The sequence below is a fragment of the Diabrotica undecimpunctata genome, chromosome 3 (genome assembly GCF_040954645.1).
Source record: "Diabrotica undecimpunctata isolate CICGRU chromosome 3, icDiaUnde3, whole genome shotgun sequence".
Lineage (NCBI taxonomy): Eukaryota > Metazoa > Arthropoda > Insecta > Coleoptera > Chrysomelidae > Diabrotica > Diabrotica undecimpunctata.
In genome coordinates this window covers 127,586,810-127,607,174 of record NC_092805.1, presented here as the reverse complement: position 1 = coordinate 127,607,174, position 20,365 = coordinate 127,586,810, and the positions used below count along the sequence as shown (strand labels likewise).

The 20,365-nt window shown below is 32.7% G+C and overlaps 1 protein-coding gene across 3 annotated transcripts in view; it reads right to left on the bottom strand.

Annotated features, from left to right (window-relative positions):
- if (integrin subunit alpha inflated) overlaps positions 1 to 20,365 on the bottom strand; it is a 460,319-nt gene that overhangs the window by 78,170 nt on the left and 361,784 nt on the right. For all 3 annotated transcript variants that reach the window (XM_072526897.1, XM_072526899.1, XM_072526898.1), the window contains 3 exons: positions 17,788 to 17,966; positions 12,669 to 12,987; positions 8,428 to 8,671 (listed from right to left, as the gene is read on the bottom strand). In XM_072526897.1, the coding sequence (XP_072382998.1) occupies positions 8,428 to 8,671; positions 12,669 to 12,987; positions 17,788 to 17,966 (742 nt within the window). The remainder of the gene's footprint in view (positions 1 to 8,427; positions 8,672 to 12,668; positions 12,988 to 17,787; positions 17,967 to 20,365) is intronic.

Sequence of the window (20,365 nt, the reverse complement as noted above, 5' to 3'; positions counted from 1 at the left end):
TGTGAGATCTCTTATTTGTTTTAATGAGAATGTTACCTTCCTCCTCATCTCTTACATTCAGTAGGTTATCTGAAATGCAAGTGTTATTTTTAAATCTAGGTAAATCAACAATAACGTCATTATTTAAATTAACATTTTCAAACATCTCAATCTCAATATCAGTAAGACCTTCATGTTCACTATGATTTTCACAGATATCACTATCATTCTGACTCACAATTTTAATATCAGATTCAGTTGGGATATCATATCTACCATGACCAGTTGGGGTACTAACATTGTGTACTTCGTTATTGTCAAGCAAGATATTTTCATTTTTAAATAAATTCAAATGAAGATCATATAATAAAAAGTCTTTGTTACACGATAAATTTGTTTTATTTAGAAACTTTCTATTCCGTCTACATTCTGTACCTTTTGAATCCTGAACAATATAAGACATATCATTAACTATGTCTCTTATTACACCCCTTTCCCATACTTTTCCTTTCTGAATTAAAATGTTATCCCCTTTATTAAGTTTATCTAATTCTTTTGCATTTCGGTCAAAATATTTTTTTTGAACATTTTGATTGTTTCAATTTTTCCTGTATAATACTGGAATCTAAAACTTTTGGAATTAGATTTTCATTAGACATAGGTATCCAAGTTTTTAACATCCTGTGCAAAAATAGTTGGGATGGAGAATAGTCTAGATTTGTTAATGGGGTGTTACGGTATTCCATAAGTAGAATAGGCAAATCTTTAGTAGATTCAGACTTTTGTAACATTTGTTTACTTATTCCTACATATTTTTCAGCAAGTCCGTTTAATTGGGAATGGTACGGACTGCTAAAAATAACTTCAAAATCCTAATCTTGAGCAAACTTTTTAAAATTCTCAGAATTATATGGCATATTATCTGCATAAAATTTTTCCGGGATACCGAATTGAACAAATTTTTCTTTGCAAAAATTAATTACCTCTTGAGATGTTTTACCTTTAGTTTCAGTTACTTCCAACCACTTCGAGTAGGAATCCACAATCAGTAAATAGTTCTTATTATCGTATTGAAAGAAATCTGAAAACAATATTGCCACGGTCTACAAGGTATTAAATGATTAATTAATGGCTCTTTTTGATTAGATCTTTGAAATATTTGACATTTTTTACACTTTGAAATCATATCCTCTATATCTCTACTTAAATAGGGCTAATATAGTAATTGTCTAGCTTTGGCTTTAGTTTTTGAAATACCAAAATGTGCTTTATGAACCAATTCCAACATTTCTTTCCTTAGTGAATTTGGAACAATAACTTTATATTCCAAAAATAATAAATTATTAGATAAATAAATCTTTTCTCTTAATTTATAGTAAAACTTTAATTCCTTGTTTAAATTTTTATCACTAACAGGACAAGATTCAATACAGTATCCTTTTATTTTTCTTAATGTTTCATCATTATCAATTTCTCTTTGAAATATTATTTTCTTATTCTCACTCATAGGAATATCCTTAGATATGGCATGAATGGCATATTCCATTTCTGGATCATCCTCAACTTCTGTTTTTAAATATGACCTAGATAAAGTGACTGCAATTACCATGTCCCTACCTGGCAAAATAAACAAGGTTGATATCATTCTTTAATAATTTAAGTAACATTCTTTGCAATCTAGCACTGACTTTATTAAGATCTTTCTCAATAACTGATATCAAAGGTTTGTGATCACTCTGAACCACTGTTTTATACCCATAAATAAAATAATGAAATTTTTCTACTGCAAAAACAACTGCAAGTAATTCCTTTTCTATCTGTGCATACCTTTTCTCAGCGTGAATAAGACAGCGGGATGCAAAAGAAACTGGATGCCCTTCTTGAATAAGACAACACCCTAGCCTTTCCCCAGATGCATCACACTGTATTATTATTTCTTTTGTATGGTCAAATATCCTCAAAGTTGGTGAATTAGTTATAAGAAACTTCAATTGATTTAATTCAGATTCATGATCACTACTCCAAGAAAAATGTACATCTTTCCTGGTTAAATTTCTTAAATTTGAAGTTATAGCTGATAAATTAGGAATAAATTTCGAAAAAAACTTTACCATACCAAGTATTCTAAGAACTTCTGACCTATTTTTAGGTGATTCTAAAGACATTACTGCTTCTATATTTTTAAAATCTGGTTTAACACCTTTTCCTGATAAGATATGTCCCATAAATGATACCTCAACTAATTTGTATTGACATTTTCCCCAGTTAAATTTTATATTGTTATCAATAGCAGTTTGAAATACTTTTTAAGAGCAATGTCATGTTCAAGTTCATCTCTACCCGATATAATAATAACGTCAAAATATATATCAACATTATCAATGACACCAAACATTTCAAAGTTCTTCCGTTGGAAAATCTCTGGTGCAGAGCAAATTCCGAACGGAAGGCGATTGAATTTGTACCTTCCAAAAGGTGTGCTAAAAGTACATAAATCTGAGCTTTTTTTATTTAATTCAATTTGCCAAAACCCGTTTTTCATATCTATAACACTAAATATGTTTTTTCCTGAAAGTCTACTTACTATATCATTACATGTTGGTATAGCAAAATGTTCTCTACGAATAAACTTATTAAGTGGCTTGGGATCTATACATAACCTTAGTTTATTTGAAGGTTTTTTCTCTACTATCAACAAATTGTTTACCCATTCAGTTGGATACTCTACTTTCTCAATAACTTTGTCTTCCTCCAAACTATCTAGTGTCTCCTTTAGTTTATCATGCATTGACAATGGAATTTTTCTACTATACTGAATAACTGGCTTAGCATCATCTGAAAGTTCAATATTACAATATCCTGGCATTGTACCTAGCCCTTGAAATATCGTTTTAAACATTATCAAAATATCTTCTTTTTTAGTTGGCAAGGTGGTTTCTATGGCATTTACTCTTTTTATTAGGTCAAATTTAATACAATCGCTAAGGCCTAATATTGGTTCAGCATTAAAATCAACAATCAGAAACTTTAATTTACAGGAGCTATTTTTATACCGGCATTCCAAAAAAACTTCACCTACTGGTTTAAATTTAAAATTACCATAAGCAACTGGGGTTGTTAATGTTTTATTAAGTAGCAACTTACTTGATAGAAAATCAAAAATATACTTAGGTAGAATGCTAATATCAGCACCTGAATCTAATTTAAATTTTACCTCTTTTCCAGTTACCATCAATGTTTCATACCATGAATTTTTACTCTTGGAATGACACTCATATACATATATCAAATTGTCTTTATTTTCTTCCTCCTGGACTGTATTAACAGTTCTTTCTCCTCTAGGTGGATCAGCGTTCTTCTTACTACTACCTTCACATGTTTCTTCACTTCTATTAGGACAAGCTTTTGCAAAATGACCTTTAACTTGACAACTAGCACAAGTCTTGTTAAAAGCAGGACATCTGTTAGGAAAATGTTCATAACAGCACTTCTTACACAATAATTTTTTCAATGGTTTGTACTGCTTGACAAAGTTAACATCTTCTTCTTTGGTAATAACTTTAATATGCTCTTTGCTTAACTCAATACTCTTACAATATTCAAGGATTTTTTCAGTAGTAAGAGCCTGTTCTCTAAGGAGTCTAAGTTGACTTTCATTACATTTTAGCCCAATGATTAGCTGATCACGTATCATTCTATCTTCATAGGACTCACCATAGGTTGCTTTAGTGTATTTAAATTCGCATAATCTTGCTTGTTTCTTTAAGTCAGTCAGGTACTGGTCTATAGATTGTTCATTACCTATTAATTTATCGAGAGTAGCCTGTTAGCCTGTAGCCTATCGAGAGGTCTTCTGTAAATGTATTATAAATATCAACACCCTCATCTCCTATGAAATTTAAAAGATTTGCAATTTTCACTTCTTCTGTTGAAGCACTCTTCCCACTTGCGGTAAGGTAAATTCTAAACTTCTGTTTCCATAAAAGCCAATAACTAGCTGGACTTTGATGCTCAAATAATGGACTAGGCGGTTTAAATTCCATTATTATTGTTAAAATCTCTAACAACCAGAAAATCTTTGGATTGACGGGCTTCTAACCTCACTCTTTCCTCGTGGTTTCAAACTTAATTAACACTTCTACGTACTCAAAATTCGGGCAAACTAGCAGCCTTCACACCTGACACCATGTTTTGATTCCTTTGGTCATATATATATTAAACAAGAAGTTCATACAGAATCTTTATTATAGCAATCAAGAAGCTACAAGTTACAAGTTACATGACCCTGGCCGGAATGCCGGTACCGGATGACATCTGTCTGTCATCGGTCTTCTTCTTTTTTACCTTTAACATAATATATTACAAGGTCAACGGTTACTCTAACGCATAACTTTTTTGTTTTTAACTTTTAAGCATTTATTATACTAGAATATTAAATTTTTAGGTAATCTAGTACTAAAAGGTACTCTAGAGGTACTTTAGGTTTTCTAGAAAAAACGATTTGAAAATTTTTCGTTTTTTACGCCATGAAAGCTAAATTAATAGGTACCTTAATTAATTTTATAAATTATTTGTTTCAATAAATGCGGCATACAATTCGTTAAAAAAGTTTGGGAAAAGAAGCAAAAAATCAAGTTGAAACAAAATTTAATTTAAAAGGTTTTAAAAACAAACTATTTCTTACGATGGAACGAATCTAAAACAAAAGAACAAGCATCAAAAGTGGATAGTTACAAAAGATGCTCAATGTTGATGACCATTAGTCTCTAAGCATACATTTGCCCTTTTGCTTAGAGAACGCCGAATTCTTGCACAAATTCCAGTTATTTCTAAATTCGTTGCAAGCATCTTGTATCTTATAGAGTTTTGCACGATTTTGTATCGGAACGGAATAAACAAATGCTTTAAAAGCATTTGTTTATAAAATTTATGTATCCCAAACACCATAATCGCAAGGATTAAACTGCGGCGACCTTGCTGGCCAAGTAACTGGACCGCCTCTTCGAATAGTAGACCGCCGAATAATATTGTGCAGCAGGGCCGCCGCTAAGGTATTGGCCGCCCGTGTGCAACTTAATATTTGCCGCCCCCCTTCCAAAACTTTAGACATACATACTATTATTTAAAGAAATGTGCAGAAGATGCATAATATAACAATAATAATTTGTAAATAGATAAATACTTCCTTGAACATTTAGACTAATCTCCATGATCCAACGTCCATATATTATCCTAATGTATATCCTAATATCCCATCCTAATATCCTAATATTGTTCTGAAGCTATTTTCTTGTGGCATTTTAAATTAATTTATATTTAAATGGGAATAAACCACAATTAAAGGTTAAAATACGTTTATTGACGTTTAAAAAAAAAAAAAATTGTTTAATTTACTAATGTTTGTATTTTGAGAACAATTTCCGAAGTGGAAATTGAAACGTCAATAAACGTATTTTAACCTTTAATTGTGGTTTATTCCCATTTAAATATAAACTAATATCCTAATTTAAACGTCCATTATTCTAATTTAATAACCATGATCCAACGTCCAGAATATGTATATCCTAATATGTATCCTAATTTAAACGTCCATTTAATTAAAATAAATCGTGAATAGAAACATAAACAAAAACTAAAAATGCACTTTTCGGGCTTTCGTCTCGGAAAACTTTTTGACAATATCTTTAATGTCCAATGACGCACACACTTCATGTTCTATAGATAACATTGCAGAAAGCAGAAACACATCTTGCTACAATTGTTATTTGTTCTACGTGCGCCCCAATGTTTTTTCTCCACTTCATATAATTTTTGATGAGCAGAGTCAACTGTTAATCCTTTTTTTAATATTGTAGATAGTTCAAACAGTTTTTGAGAATATTTTATATGAGCTGCACCGGATTCATTTCTTTTTAAAATAATAGCTAAATGTTGCCAGTCACTTACCCCATTAATTCCACTAAGTAATTGTCGGCTGCTTTCATCACAACAAAACAGTTTACAAGGTGCACAAAAAACACTATTTAGTGATAATGAGTAAAGTAACCACGGGCGATGAATTTGGTATTGATTAGGTAATGTGCGATAATAATAAGTTTCTGAAAATTTCCTATTATTTGTATCCCTGGGGAAGTTAATTTTTGTAATTTTCTGAGGAAAATTTTTAACTACAAATTGAACTTCACTTGGATTCATATTTGCAGGCCATTTTCCGGGATCATCTGAAACCAAGTATATGCTGGAGCTTCCTACACTGCAATCCAGATTAACTGGAACATTAATTGTTCTGTCTTGGTTGGTGGTTTCAGGTTTAGGCGTTTCAGCATCAGCACTCGCACTATCGCTATTATTGTCATCAAATCATCTGTCTCTATCCGCAGGAATATTCAATTGTATGGTAGTTTTTTCTATGGTTTGGACTTCGCTTAAAGTTGAAGGTTCTAAATTTATATCCGAGTCTTCTATATTTTCATGTATGTTTTTCATAAAAAATGATTCCAGTGCACGGCTAAGTTTTTTTTTCTCCTCATTTTTTGGCTCCTTTATTTTTCTATATTAAAAGCCTGAAAGTGGTTTTCTTTTTCTTTCGGACATTTTGAAATTATCACTTAAAACGAAGCCGGGCGAATTTAACAAAATAAATCCAAAAACACTGCAAATAAGTTGTCCAAATAATGTTTCTCCAAATAATACGTAGCCGTAACGCGTATACGAATAAAATTGCTCTGATTTCGACGTTACTTCGAAATACAGTACCTACTGTGCAATAGAAACGGGTACACTACTATATTTTACAAACAAAATCGTTTATCAAAAGCGTGTCTAAATTCATCGAATTCTCAACTAAGACTGAACATAAGACATAATAACCCATCTATAAACATAACCATAGGAACAATATTATAACAGAAACTTTACAACCACTTGCCTAAATTCTTGTAAAGTATCTACGTGTGAAATAACTGAAGTCTGAAAGCCGATAGCCGCTTTGAATTAAAAAGTATTCCCGAAACTGCTTTATGACTGTACCTGCAAAAGGGCGGCAGTTCATACAATAAATAATATTTTTTGACATTTTTTTTTAGATTAGGATGAAAAAAAAAGTATACATGATAAATGAAACGCATTTAAGTATTATCACGTACTGAATAATTATTATTGTTTGGAATATTAGAGTTCACAGAATTATCTGAATCATTACTGTTTAATTATTTGAATTTATTTTCGTTTTATAAAATTATTATCATCAGCTTTTGGCCGCCCCTATTGTTGGCCGCCCGTGTGCGATGCACACTTGGCACACATGGTAGCGGCGGCCCTGCATTGTGCAGTATGCACATTCAAAATTCCATTTTTTGTGAATGTAGCTGTGTCGCAAAACAAAATGTATCTGAAAAAATCTTCATTTTATTTTTCTGATTTTGTAACCATCTAGCGATTTCTTCACTAAATTTTCGTTGTGTAAGATATTTTCTACGGAAGATTTTTAAATTGTAAGACACATGGCAGAAAGTCTTCGAATGCTAATTTCGTGATTTTTCTCAATTTCCACATCATCTTCTGTGCTGCTGTTACATCCTCATGTCCCCTTTTTCATTATTTTTTGGATCACTAAACCTGTTTCTCTTAATCGTTGATGAAGATCTGTGAATGTTGAGTGAGGGTGATCACGATTGAAAAAATTTTCACGGTATCTACGTTGTGCTGCTCGAACGTTACACCTTATTTCGCCATAAACCAAAGCATAAAAGCGCATTCCTCATTAGTAAAAATCATTTTTGTTGAATTGAAGTTGTTATATTTGAATGCCCCAAAGTAAAAAACTAAAAAACAAACTTCACGAACTGACCACAAGTTGACAACGAAAAACGTAGGTTATACTTCTGTTGACAGGTCACGGCCAACTAGTGCAAAAATAATTAATAATAATAAATAATAAACTGAAAATTAATAATCTAGTATCACGAATGCTTAAAAGTTAAAGACAAAAAAGTTAAAATAACCGTTGGCCTACCAAACGGACGCCTATGATAGGTACTATAAATTCACAATTGATGAAATCAATTTAACTCTGGATGATAAATAATCGTACCAGTTTTCGTTTTTCTAAATAGAAGCGTTCTGGAGGTATTTAAAAAAAACTAATTACAAGGCGCTATCTTCAAAGATCTCTAGCTCCCTTACGCAGCATTTTCGGACTAGGTGAATTGGGTAAAATTGTCTTAAAATTATTTGAAATATCTCCTGTCTTCGTTTGTCAGGAGAGTTTTTGGACACCCTGTATTAGAATAGTCTAACATTGTTATTATCGCTCCGTTACAAGATAGCTTTGTTTATATAACATGCCCTTTATTTTTGCAAGACATGATATTCAAATAAAAGGGAATAATAAATAAAAGGTTTATCCTACTAAATCGTTATTTGAGGTATTTTGATATAAATATTTACCTGAAGAAAAATGCAGAGTCCGCGAGGTATGCGCCCACAGCCATATCAGGATATTCGTTATTGTCCAAGTCTAATCCGCCAGTTATTGAGAATCCAAATGTAGATAGAGCATGTCTAGAACCTGATATATGTGAGGCATAAATGACTTGTCCGTATTTTTTTCTAATTCCATCCTTCGAACCATAGTAAATGTATACTGCTCCATTACCGTCGGGACCATCATATGGAGCTCCAACACCAAAGTCTAAACAAAAAAGTGACTTAGATTTTAATTAGAGAGTCATATATTACTTTATGTTCCTACAGAAACAAATAGAATACTGCAATGAATTGGATACTGATCAAATCGACACAATAATAATCTTCTCGATGGGTTCTATAAAAGAGAACCGAGCAGAAAACAATAAATAAACCTATATTTAGCCACCAATTTCATATAAATGTATCATATAAATTTCATTTCAAATAAATGTATCAATAAACATTTCAGCTACTTTTTTTTCTTTCTGTTAGAATTAGACCATTTTAAAATAATGTATTCCAAGTACTTTTCCTAGTATAGATGGCATCCTTATACCTCTCTTCAAAAAGGGAGACAAATCGGACCCAGAAAATTACAGAGGAATTAATTTATTAAACACAACACTGAAATTAACAACCAAAGTGATAAAAAACAAACTGAATGAAATTATAACACTAGTAGAAGAACAGCAAGGTTTTAGGTCCGGAAGATCATGCACCGACGCTATATTTATAATGAGGCACGTACAAGAAAAATCATTGGAATATAACAAACCGGCGTATCTATGTTTCGTGAACTCTAAGAAGGCATTTGACAGGGTCAAATTAAAGGACATTATTTACTTATTGTACGCACGAGAGATACCTCTAGGAATAATCAAAACGATCGAAAATATCTACCAAAACAACACAATAAAAGTAACAGTAGAAGAAGAACTAACTGAACCAATTGAAGCTGGCAATGAGATAAGATAGGGAGGTTCCTTGAATACTCTATTGTTCAACCTGATCATGGATGAAATAATAAAAAAAGTAAAAATGTAAAAAAGAATACTATATGGGAGAAAAACAATTTAAAATATAAATATAAAAATAAAATATAAAATATAAGTATGATAACCACCAGAAAATTTAACATGTTAATTTCTAAAAAAAAAAAAACAAAATACATGGTTATAACAGCAAATTTACTATCATGCAAAATGGAGGAGAAAGATCAGATAATAGAACATGTGAAGGAGTTTAAATATCTAGGCATCACACTATCTAGCTACGGAAAGCTCGAAACAGAAGTAGAAGATTAAAGGAATAGAGCGAACAGAGCCACAGGTTGCCTAAATGAAACAATATAGAGAAACAAAAATATCGGATGAAAGGCAGAGTTTACAAAACAGTCATCAGACCAATAATGATATACGCACTAGAAACACTACGTGACACACAGAGGACAAAAAGAATGTTAGAAACAGCAGAGATGAAATTTCTTACAAAAGGTGATGGTAAGACACTATGGGATATGGGACAGAGCTAGAATTACAGATATGCGACGTAGATGCAAGGTAGAGAACATCAAGGACTGGATAAGAAATAGAAGACTAGAATGGAACTATCATATAAGCTGAATGACAACAAATGTAGTAAAGACAGTGAGAGACGATTCACCAATAGAAAGACGAGCAGTGGGAAGAATACGAACACGGTAGAACGTGTTCTAGACAACTGGTAGAACGACAACTTACTGGAGGTACATTGAAAATCAGACATCACGTCAGCATAAAAAGACGAAGAAGATGAATTTAATATCGTTGTCAGATAAAAATATAAACCTAGTTCCCATGGTAAATTTTGGACCTTAAATAGACAAAGTCCGCTAAGAATCCCATAGAGAAGAATAAATATGTGTACATAGAATGTTAAAACTATGTACGGAGCAAAAAAGATATATAACATCATAAAATAAATGAAACGAATGAATATTCAACATAATGGAAGTCATTGAGATCTTGAACAATTGTATCGCTAAATTGCCAAAAGTATAATGACTTAACTTAACTTAGACCCAATCAAGAGTAACATTATTCAGTTATATACTACAGCTATATCAGCTGCTGATAAATCTACAAATACTATAGAAGAGTTCTATAATGATTTGTGAGCCGATTTAGTAAAAATTCATAAAATCTGAATCATTATCTTCTTCTTCACGTGCCATCTCCGCGACGGAGGTTGGCAATCATCATGGCTATTCTGATCTTAGATGCTGCTGCTCTGAATAGTTCAATTGATGTGCATCCGTACCATTCCCTCAAGTTACGCAACCATGAGATTCTTCTTCTTCCTACACTTCTCTTGCCCTGGATTTTCCCTTGTATAATCAATTGAAGTAGGTTGTATCTCACATTACGCATAACATGCCCCAGGTATTGCAGCTTTCGTGTCTTGATGGTTTCCAATACTTCCATTCTTTTGTTGATACTTGATCATTATGGGAGACTTCATTTTATTTTATTTATTTTATTGCCAAGGTTGAAAATAAAAGGAGAATGGGACAACAGAGAGAGATAGAAACGGTTGAGAGAGGGAAGGCAGTAAATACTGTAGAATCCCTGAATATATATATATATATATATATATATATATATATATATATATATATATATATATATATATATATATATATATATATATCATTTGGATTGATTGAAAAAAAAATAAAGGGGTAAAATATTAAGCATGTTCGCTGTGGAGAACTTTTTAATCATTAACATCATGATCATCTTTGGTTCGACAATCCTTTGTTTATCCTGGCCTACTCTATTCTAATCCGTTAGCCTACATGTGTCCACCCCATATGTAAGTAACGGCCTCAGCAGTTTTTGTATATAATAATTTTAGTTTTTCTTTGGATATTTCTTGAGTAGAATTATTTTTGGAGTCCATAGTATGCCCTATTTGTAAGGCTTATTTGTCTTTTATTTTCTTCACTTGTTTTGTTGGTAGTAGTTACTAGCGAGCCAAGGCTGTCAACACGATCAAAGATATGACTTCCAACGACTGTTTCCCGTTCCTCACTATTATAGGGTCCTTAGTTACCAACATATCTTAGGATTTTGGTCTTCGTTGATGACTAGACCGACCTGTTTCGTCGTAATTCATATAAACTTTTTTTTGGTTCACCTACATTTTTGGTATTCTTTCTTTTTTCATTCTTTCTAAATGTCCCAACCAACTCAATATTAAGCTTTTACAACTTCTGATATCGCAGGCTCTTTAAAAAGACTCATTATTTCGGCATTGGTTTTTATTCTATATACCTCTCCCTCTTTAATACCTCCAAACATTCTTCTCAATATTTTTCTTTCCCATATATTTATTTTTTCTTCTTGTGTTTGGTTTAGCACCCATGTTTCGCTTGCATAAAGGACTGTCGGTCTTAAAATTGTTTTGTATATATGTATTTTGGCTCAATACATTTTTAGATGTAATAATTTTATGTAAAACTCCTGCCTTAACATTTCTTTTTGATATTCTTGCGTCCAGCTCAGTCATTTTCTCCGCTCTCGTGTATCTGCATTCTCGTCGATTTTTAAGATTACCAGATCTATTAATCCTGTTTAAGGTACTTTAAATTTTATGTACTTTGATTTCTTTTCATTAATGACTAGATTGACTTTGAGTAGGTTTTCCTGAGCTTTGTAATACACTGCATACGTCTCTCAATACATCTGCATATCTAGCCAGAATCGCAACATCACCCCCGCATAAGCCAATATAGCGCTTTGTTCTTAAAGTCCCTGTTCTGTTTAAATTGCTATCTCATATTATATAATATATATGTTACAGATAATATTGGCTACAAGCACGTTATTTTTAGTATTAGCACGCTAAATTTCGCTACTGGATTCAGTGAACAGTGTATATCTAAGTCCTCTAATTATTTAGCCGAAGTATTCTGTTTTCCTACTCTTTAAAATGTTCCAGAATAGTCTTTTTACTTTCTTCATTTCTGTGAGATATTATTTTGTTGTGTGGTTTTGCATCCATTTTTCACTATTTCTTTAATATGACTTGAGGTGGTCTTTGAAAAGAATTGGTGATATTAGACAAGCTGGTCGTCCATTATTATTCTAATCATATAAAAATTGTTTTATGTGCGTATTGGAAAGTTTGGGCTTAAGAGGTGATATATTTGTACACTTAAAGAAAGTAGTAAAACTTACCGTCAAATCCATCCTGATTCAAGTCGCCAAGGGAAGCTACCGAGAGTCCAAATCGTCCTTTGGATTGTATGCCGTCAACAAAATGCGAGGTGTTAAAACTTTCGTATGTATTGCTGCTCTGGTAGAAAACATATACCCTTCCCACATCGTAGTTTCCCTCAGTATTGGGTTCTGTATGCATTGGCGCCCCTACTATAAGGTCTAACTTTTTGTCTCCATTTACATCAGCAGCTGCAAGGGAGTAACCGAAGTAGGAGCCGATTTGTTTGCTTATGGTTATGTTTTTGTAGTTTTTGAGGTCCCAAGTAAAAAGTAGAACCTAAAAAAATAGAAACATAATACAATCCTATGAACTAATTAGTGAATGTGTTACATTAAAAAATCAATACATTGGTTTCACTTAAAAGAGGGAGACTTGAAGTTTGGGTTATACATAAAATTAAACGATTAAAATAAATAACAAATAATCGTTTTTGTACTCGTATACGAATATTAAATTAACATGATAATTAATGAAATTCACCGAAATTTTCCAAAAATTTAATTGAAAAAAATAAATATTGAGAGTGGATGAAGATCGATCAGAAATAATTGGAAATATGTTTAAATTCTTCTATTTTACTATAAATGAACATATGTATTTGAAGCCAAATTGAATTTGAAAACAACAGAATAGAATATCATAATTATTGCAGTGAATATCTTTCCGTATCCCGGTCCATTCTCTGAAATTCTTCAACCACCAGGCTTGTCCTTTGATTTTACCCATTATAATTAATCGAAGTTTTCTTCTCCGTATTATATGCCAAAGATATACTATTTTCCTGGATTTGACGCTAATAATCAGCTGACGAGTAGCTTCTGCTCTATTAAAAACTACTTCATTTGTCTGCTTGGCCGTCCACGGATTTTTAGTGTTCGTCTCTTCAACCACATTTTAAAAGCCTCTAAGCGGTTAATAGTAGATATTTACAAGGTCCATGCTTCGATACCATATAAGGGAACTGATCATATGTCAGTTTAATCATGCGTTTTCGAAGTTATCTTTATAGAATGGTAACCTTTCTCAATTCTACATTTTATCTCTTTATCTGGAACTAATTGTTTGGTAATATTATAACCTAGACATTTAAAATTGGATATTCTTTGTATTGGTTGTCTATTAAGCTACTAAATATCATGGATTTTGTTTTAAAACAAATAATTTTTAGTCCCATCCCTCGTCCCACCGTGTTAATGGACTTTGACACTACAATCTATTAAAGTCATCGCTCAATGTAGTCATCTGCGTATCTGATAGTATTTATCAGTTTTCCATTAAATTTTGCACCATATTTTAAGATGTACAAAGATCGTTTTTAAGATTATATTTAAATATAGAAACAGGATTATGCCTCGGAACAGGAATGATTTCATTACGACGGCTAACGCGAGAAAGACAGCAACGAATTTATGGAAAACGAGAAATATACTTCGCATCAGTACTTGGAACGTAAAGTTTCTAAACACAAAAGAGCAGAAGACTACAAAAGAGCTTATAGAAAATAATATAGACATATGTGGACTACAAGAGACGAAGAAAAAAGGAAAGGGTAAACTTATGCTAGATGACTATCTGAGGATTTACAGTGGTGTTGCGAAAGAAACCAGAGCCAAAGAAGGAGTCGCCTTGTTAGTACACAAAAATTGTTTACACCAAGTACAAGAATGTAAATACACCTCTGAAAGATTAGTTAGTAAATAAAAATAAAATAAAAATAAAAGTAAATAAAAATTAAACTGGATGTCAAACCTCTAAATGTGATAGCAATCAATGCACCAGAGAACAACAGAGATACCACCACAAGGGAAAACTTCTACGAACACCTTCAGACTGTAATAAACGAGACCCCAAATAATGAATATATAATCATTATGGGTGATTTTAACATCCGTGTTGGCAATGATATAGTTCCAGGAATAAAACAGCGATATAACGAAAATATCAGAAATGAAAAGGGAGGCCTCTGAGGGACCTCTGCAGCATAAACGAGATACGTATTAATAATACATTTTTGCCTCACAAAGAACAATAACAATACAAATACACTTTTGAAAACAGTAGAGGACAAAGATCTATGATAGACTATATTCTGTCGAATAAAGAGTTACAGTTAAATAGGAAGCGATCATAAATTGGTATTATGCAAAATCCGAATGAAAACATGTGATATATGTGATAACAAAACACCAATATACAAAACAAAGATAAAAGTCTAAAGCTTACAGGATGACTCCACAAGATACCTATTCCAAAAAAGAATAACCGAAAAAAGCAGAAATATATATATCACAGAAAGTGATGAAGTCGAAGAAAGCTGGGGAAAAATTAAGTCTAATATCTTAGCCTCGGCCAAGGAAGTTTTTGGTGAAAGAAATATAAATAAAAATAAATCGCAAGGCGTTCCCAAGGCGAAGAACTCCATGATTTTGTACAGAAGTGAAGGAAAAATGTAAAGAAAAGCAAAAAGCTTACCTGAAATATATGTCAACCAAAACACAAGAGGCATACTATAATTACAATACAATTAGAAACGAAACACATGCACGTGTAAGACAAATAAAAAATGATCACTGGGAACGCTTTTCGAAAGAAATGGAACATGATTATTAGGATCTGCGAAAGGAAATATGGCGCTTCATAAGAGGTTAAAGAACAGAGGTAAAGGAACTAATAGAATCAAAACACATAGAAAAGGATACGTGGATTGACTACTTAAAAAAGCTATATGCAGAGGAAGAACAAACGACGCTAGAACCGACAACACCAGAAATTACCACAAATGAAGAACTTAATATAAACTTACAGGAAGTTCGGAAAATTTTTGAAAACCTGAAGAACAGAAAAGCAGCAGGTAGAGACGGGATACCAAACGGGTTACTGAAATATTGTGTGGAGCAGCAATTAATCAAATTATAAAACACAATAAAATACCGGAAGAATGGAGAACAAGCCAACTAATTCTACTATTCAAAAAAGGAGATAAAAAACAGCCAGAACACTACAGAGGTATAAACTTGTTAAATACTACGCTAAAACTTACAACTAACATTTTACAAGTGCTAATAAATCAGGGGATAAGTTTAGCAGATAAACAACAGGGTTTTCGTAGTGGACGATCGTGTACAGACGCAATATTCGTTATTAATCAAATTACTGAGAAATCACTAGAGTGTAATAGACCAGCATTTTTGTGTCTGATTGACCTAAAGAAAGCGTTTGACAGAGTAAGACTCAAAGATGTAATCCATCTTCTGTATAATATAGAAATTCCCCTAATATGATAAAAACTATCGAAAACATCTACCAAAACAACAAAATGGAAGTCAGAATAGATGAACTTACAGAGCCTATAGAAATACGCAGCAGAATAAGACAAGGAGATTCATTGAGCTCCATGCTCTTCAATTTGATCATGGATGAAATCATCAAAAGCGTTAACAAAGGAAGAATGGGAAACAAAGAAATCAAAATACTCTGTTATGCAGACGACGCAATATTGATAGCTCAAGATGAAGATAGTCTGCAACGACTGGCCCACAGATTTAACATAAGAGCACAAGAATTTATTATGACAATCTCATCTCAGAAAACTAAAACAATAGTAGTCAGCAAAGAATCAACCAGATGTAAAATAGAAATTGATGGCATCAGTATTAAACAAGTAATGGAAATAAAATACCTGACAATTACACTGTCTAGCCATGAAGACCTGGACAAAGAAGTGAGAGATTAAGTACAAAAAGCAAATAGACTGGCAGGATGCCTTAATAACACTATATGGTGAAACAGATACATTAACACTGAGATGAAATCAAGAATTTATAAAACCAGTTTAAGACCAATAATGACATATGCCTCAAGAACAAGACCTGACACAGCCACAAAGCAAAGGATACTGGAAACGGCAGAGATGAGAGTACTGAGAATAATTACAGGAAAAACGCTGAGAGATCGAAAGAGAAGTGATTAGAAGAAAATGTAACGTACAGTGTAAAACGAATGGACACAAAATAGAAAAAAGCATGGAATAACCACATAAGCAGAATGGAGGAGACCCGTGTCGTCAAAATACCATGTCGTCAACCAATCTGCAAAAGAAGTATCGGACCACCGCGCAAAAGATGGAGTGACAAACTTCCATAGAGGTATTAATCCGCCAGTGAACAAGCAGAATTGCTTATAAAGAGGAAGAAGAAAAAGAATATTTAAATATAAGTCAAGTAAAAAACTGTGAGCACACCACACAACCCTACCTGACTCCTTTTAGAATCTTACACTTTTCTGTTGATGTCCCATTAATTTAAATGGTCGGTGTTCGACGCCAATATAATTTTTCTCTGATTTTAATTAACTTGTCATGATATCCTGTACTAAATGTCTTTTTACAATCAATAAAATAGACAAAGGCATCTTTAAGTAGATTTCGACATTTCTGTAGTAAAACTTTCAGTGCAAAAAGTGCTTCTTTAGTTCCCTATCAATCCCTAAATCCAAACTGCGTTTCATCTTGATCTTCTTCACACTTATTCCTTATGCTACTACCAGTTGAGTATACATTATTGAAAAGCTTAACCAACAATTTAATGATACCTTAATGTACCCTAATATACCAGAATCTTAATATACTAGAATCTAGACATCTAAAAAACGCATTAAAAATGCGGGAGATGCTTTCGTTTTGTTATAAATAAATTTATTTATTTATATTCCAGTCACCAGAGATAAAAATGTCACTGATCTCTAAAAATCAAACGAACAAGCTTAATTTTTTTCAGAATGGTAATTTTGGGACCGCTAAAAATATGCAAAAAAGCTTACTATTCCTACCCTCGTCTTCCCCTTAAAACCACCCCCCTTGTAAGGAAAAAAAAAACGGAAAAAATCGATTTACCAAGACTCCGTACGTTATAAAAAAAAATTCAAATAAAAAATGTAGCTGAGATAATTTTAAACAAAAATGTTTATTAGCACTTTTTGTAAAATGAACCGTTCTCTCGCAAAAATATCGTTTGATTAATACAACGGTTAAAATTCTTTACATTAAATTCAGCGTTTATTACACAATTTATTATGTACCTTTCCTTTCAATTTGTTTCCTCTAGGCATTCCAACAGCTATTCCTTCATATTCCTGTCCTTGTTTGAAATGTCCCACTACAGTGGAATACCCTATGTACGAATCGTCATCTGGAGCTTTGCCTTCTCTTGTTGAAAACACAGCTGGTCTGCTTTCTAAACTCTGCTGATGGACCGAACCTGTAAGATTAGTATTATGTTAGTAAATTGATAGATAAATATTTGACTACCGAATGGTATGTTGCTGTGAGTAACAATGGCCATTGTGAATTATAAGCTGCAGATTGGATGCTACGTCTCTAAACTATTTCTTCACTAAAGCGTAAGCCTGCGTAAGTTTAATTGATAATGTTATTTTGTTTACCATATTTGCAAATAGTAGAAATGTATTTTTTTGCTCTAATTAATAGAAGAAGAATATAAAAAGCAATAAAAAAATGTTTTAATGAAAATTAATTTCTATGATGAAGCAGACGTTGCCAAAATCTAGTAATCTAGCAATTAGAACATGTATTTTATGATCTCAACTGCAATATAACTTATTCGCAAAACCTGGTTATCTAGTAAATCTAGTAAGACGAACCATGAAGTAGAAATTACCCATATAGTTAATTATAAATGGGCGAAGTGTTTTTGAAATAAGAGATACTGTGTATCTCTTATTTCAAAGACTCCTAACATCTAGGTACTAATTCACCAGATTCGATGTGCTATAATATTCTTGTTAAATGAATAAATACTTTAAATGTGTTATTTTAAAGAAATATACTTATGAATAAATCTAAATATATTCTACAGACAAAATCTATATCCGGTGATAAAGCATCGTCCATAATTATTTTGCATCACGAGTCATTAGAAACTATTTACAAAATATTGAAATATATATTGAAAGCAACTGTAGAAACGGATCTATAAATTATGCACATATAAGTAAATTTTACAAGCAGTTTGAGATCTGGTGCGATATAGACATTATACTAATGTTATTTATTAAAATTATGTGAAGTGTGATTGATGTTATTGTAGTGCTTCTATAATTGAGTAAAAAGTAAAAATCATAAAAATGTTGCATTTAACCAACAAACATACGATCAATCTTATTTAGTCAGTTTGCACATGGATCGTTGTCCGTGGTAGGTATAGAGAAGTACCTTCTTCTTTAGGTGCCGTGTCCGTATTCAGACGTTACCCGTCATTCTACGTACAATTTCCTGAAATCTTTCTATGTCGACTGCTGCGTGAAACAAGTCTTCTACTGTAGAATCATACCACTGCCTAATATTACGCAACCATGAAAGTTTCTTTCGACCAATCCATTTCTTTCCCTTCACTTTTCCTTGTATTATAAGGCGAAGTAGCGAAGGACCTTCTTGTGAATATGCATCGACAGGTTTCTGTTACATACAATTGGTTTCCAGATCATGAAAGCTTTAAGTGATATTTCGATATCAATTTACATTTAACCGCTGCCAAGGTATTTAAACTAGTTTAGACGTTTTATCTCCTCTCCATTAAGTGAAAGCAGATCTTGATCTGCATTAATCTTTCCAACTGCAATTTATTTTGTCTTTGAATAACTCTCTCCAATAACTTGCTTCGCTGACTAGATTTACTAATGTAAAATAATTTACTAATTTACTAAGAGTTACGTCCTACAAATATTTAGGGGTTTGCTTCACTGATACTAATGACCAGACAAGAGAAATCAAGAGGCGAATAGAGATAGTGAGACAATCGTTTGTCAAAATGAAAAAGTTCCTATGCAGCCGGGACATAAATATAAACTTAAGAACGAGAATGTTAAGGTGCTATGTTTTCTCCGTTCTGCTGTACGGCATGGAAGCCTGGACACTGAAAAAGATAAACATCAAAAACATTGAGGCATTCGAGATGTGGTGTTACAGGAGAATGTGGAAAATACCATGGACAGAAAGAGTAACAAATCAAGATGTTCTGCTGAAGATGGGGAAGGAATGCGAAGTCATAAAAACCATACAAACGAAAAAACTGGAATATCTGGGCCACATAATGAGAGGAGAAAAGTACTCTCTGCTTAGACTCATAATCCAAGGAAAAATCTCGGGAAAGAGAAATGTGGGACGTAGGAGGATTTCCTGGTTGCGAAATTTAAGGGAGTGGTATGGGTGCAGTTCAATACACTTGTTCAGAGCTGCAGCCAACAAAGTGAAGATTGCTGTGATGGTAGCCAACCTCCGATAGGAGACGGTACTGCAAGAAGAAGAATTTACTAAAGAGGTCTTGTAAAATTTCTGCAAGAACGGCTGTATTGTCAGCGTATCTGATATTATTGATTACTTCTCTCTCTAGTCTTATCCCCTTTTATCTGTAACCCAAAGATTTCTTCAGAATATAGATTAAAAAGACTGTGTGACTAAACACAACCCTGTGGTACTTTTTGATGGGTAATTTTTCAGTACGGCTATCTCAAATTTGGATAGAGGCTACTTGATTGTAAAATAAGTGTATTAGCAGTCGCGGTCAAGTCCTGCTGACAGCAGGAAATCGAAAAATATCGTGTTGCAATCTGCCGAATGCCTGCTCGAAGTCAATGAAAC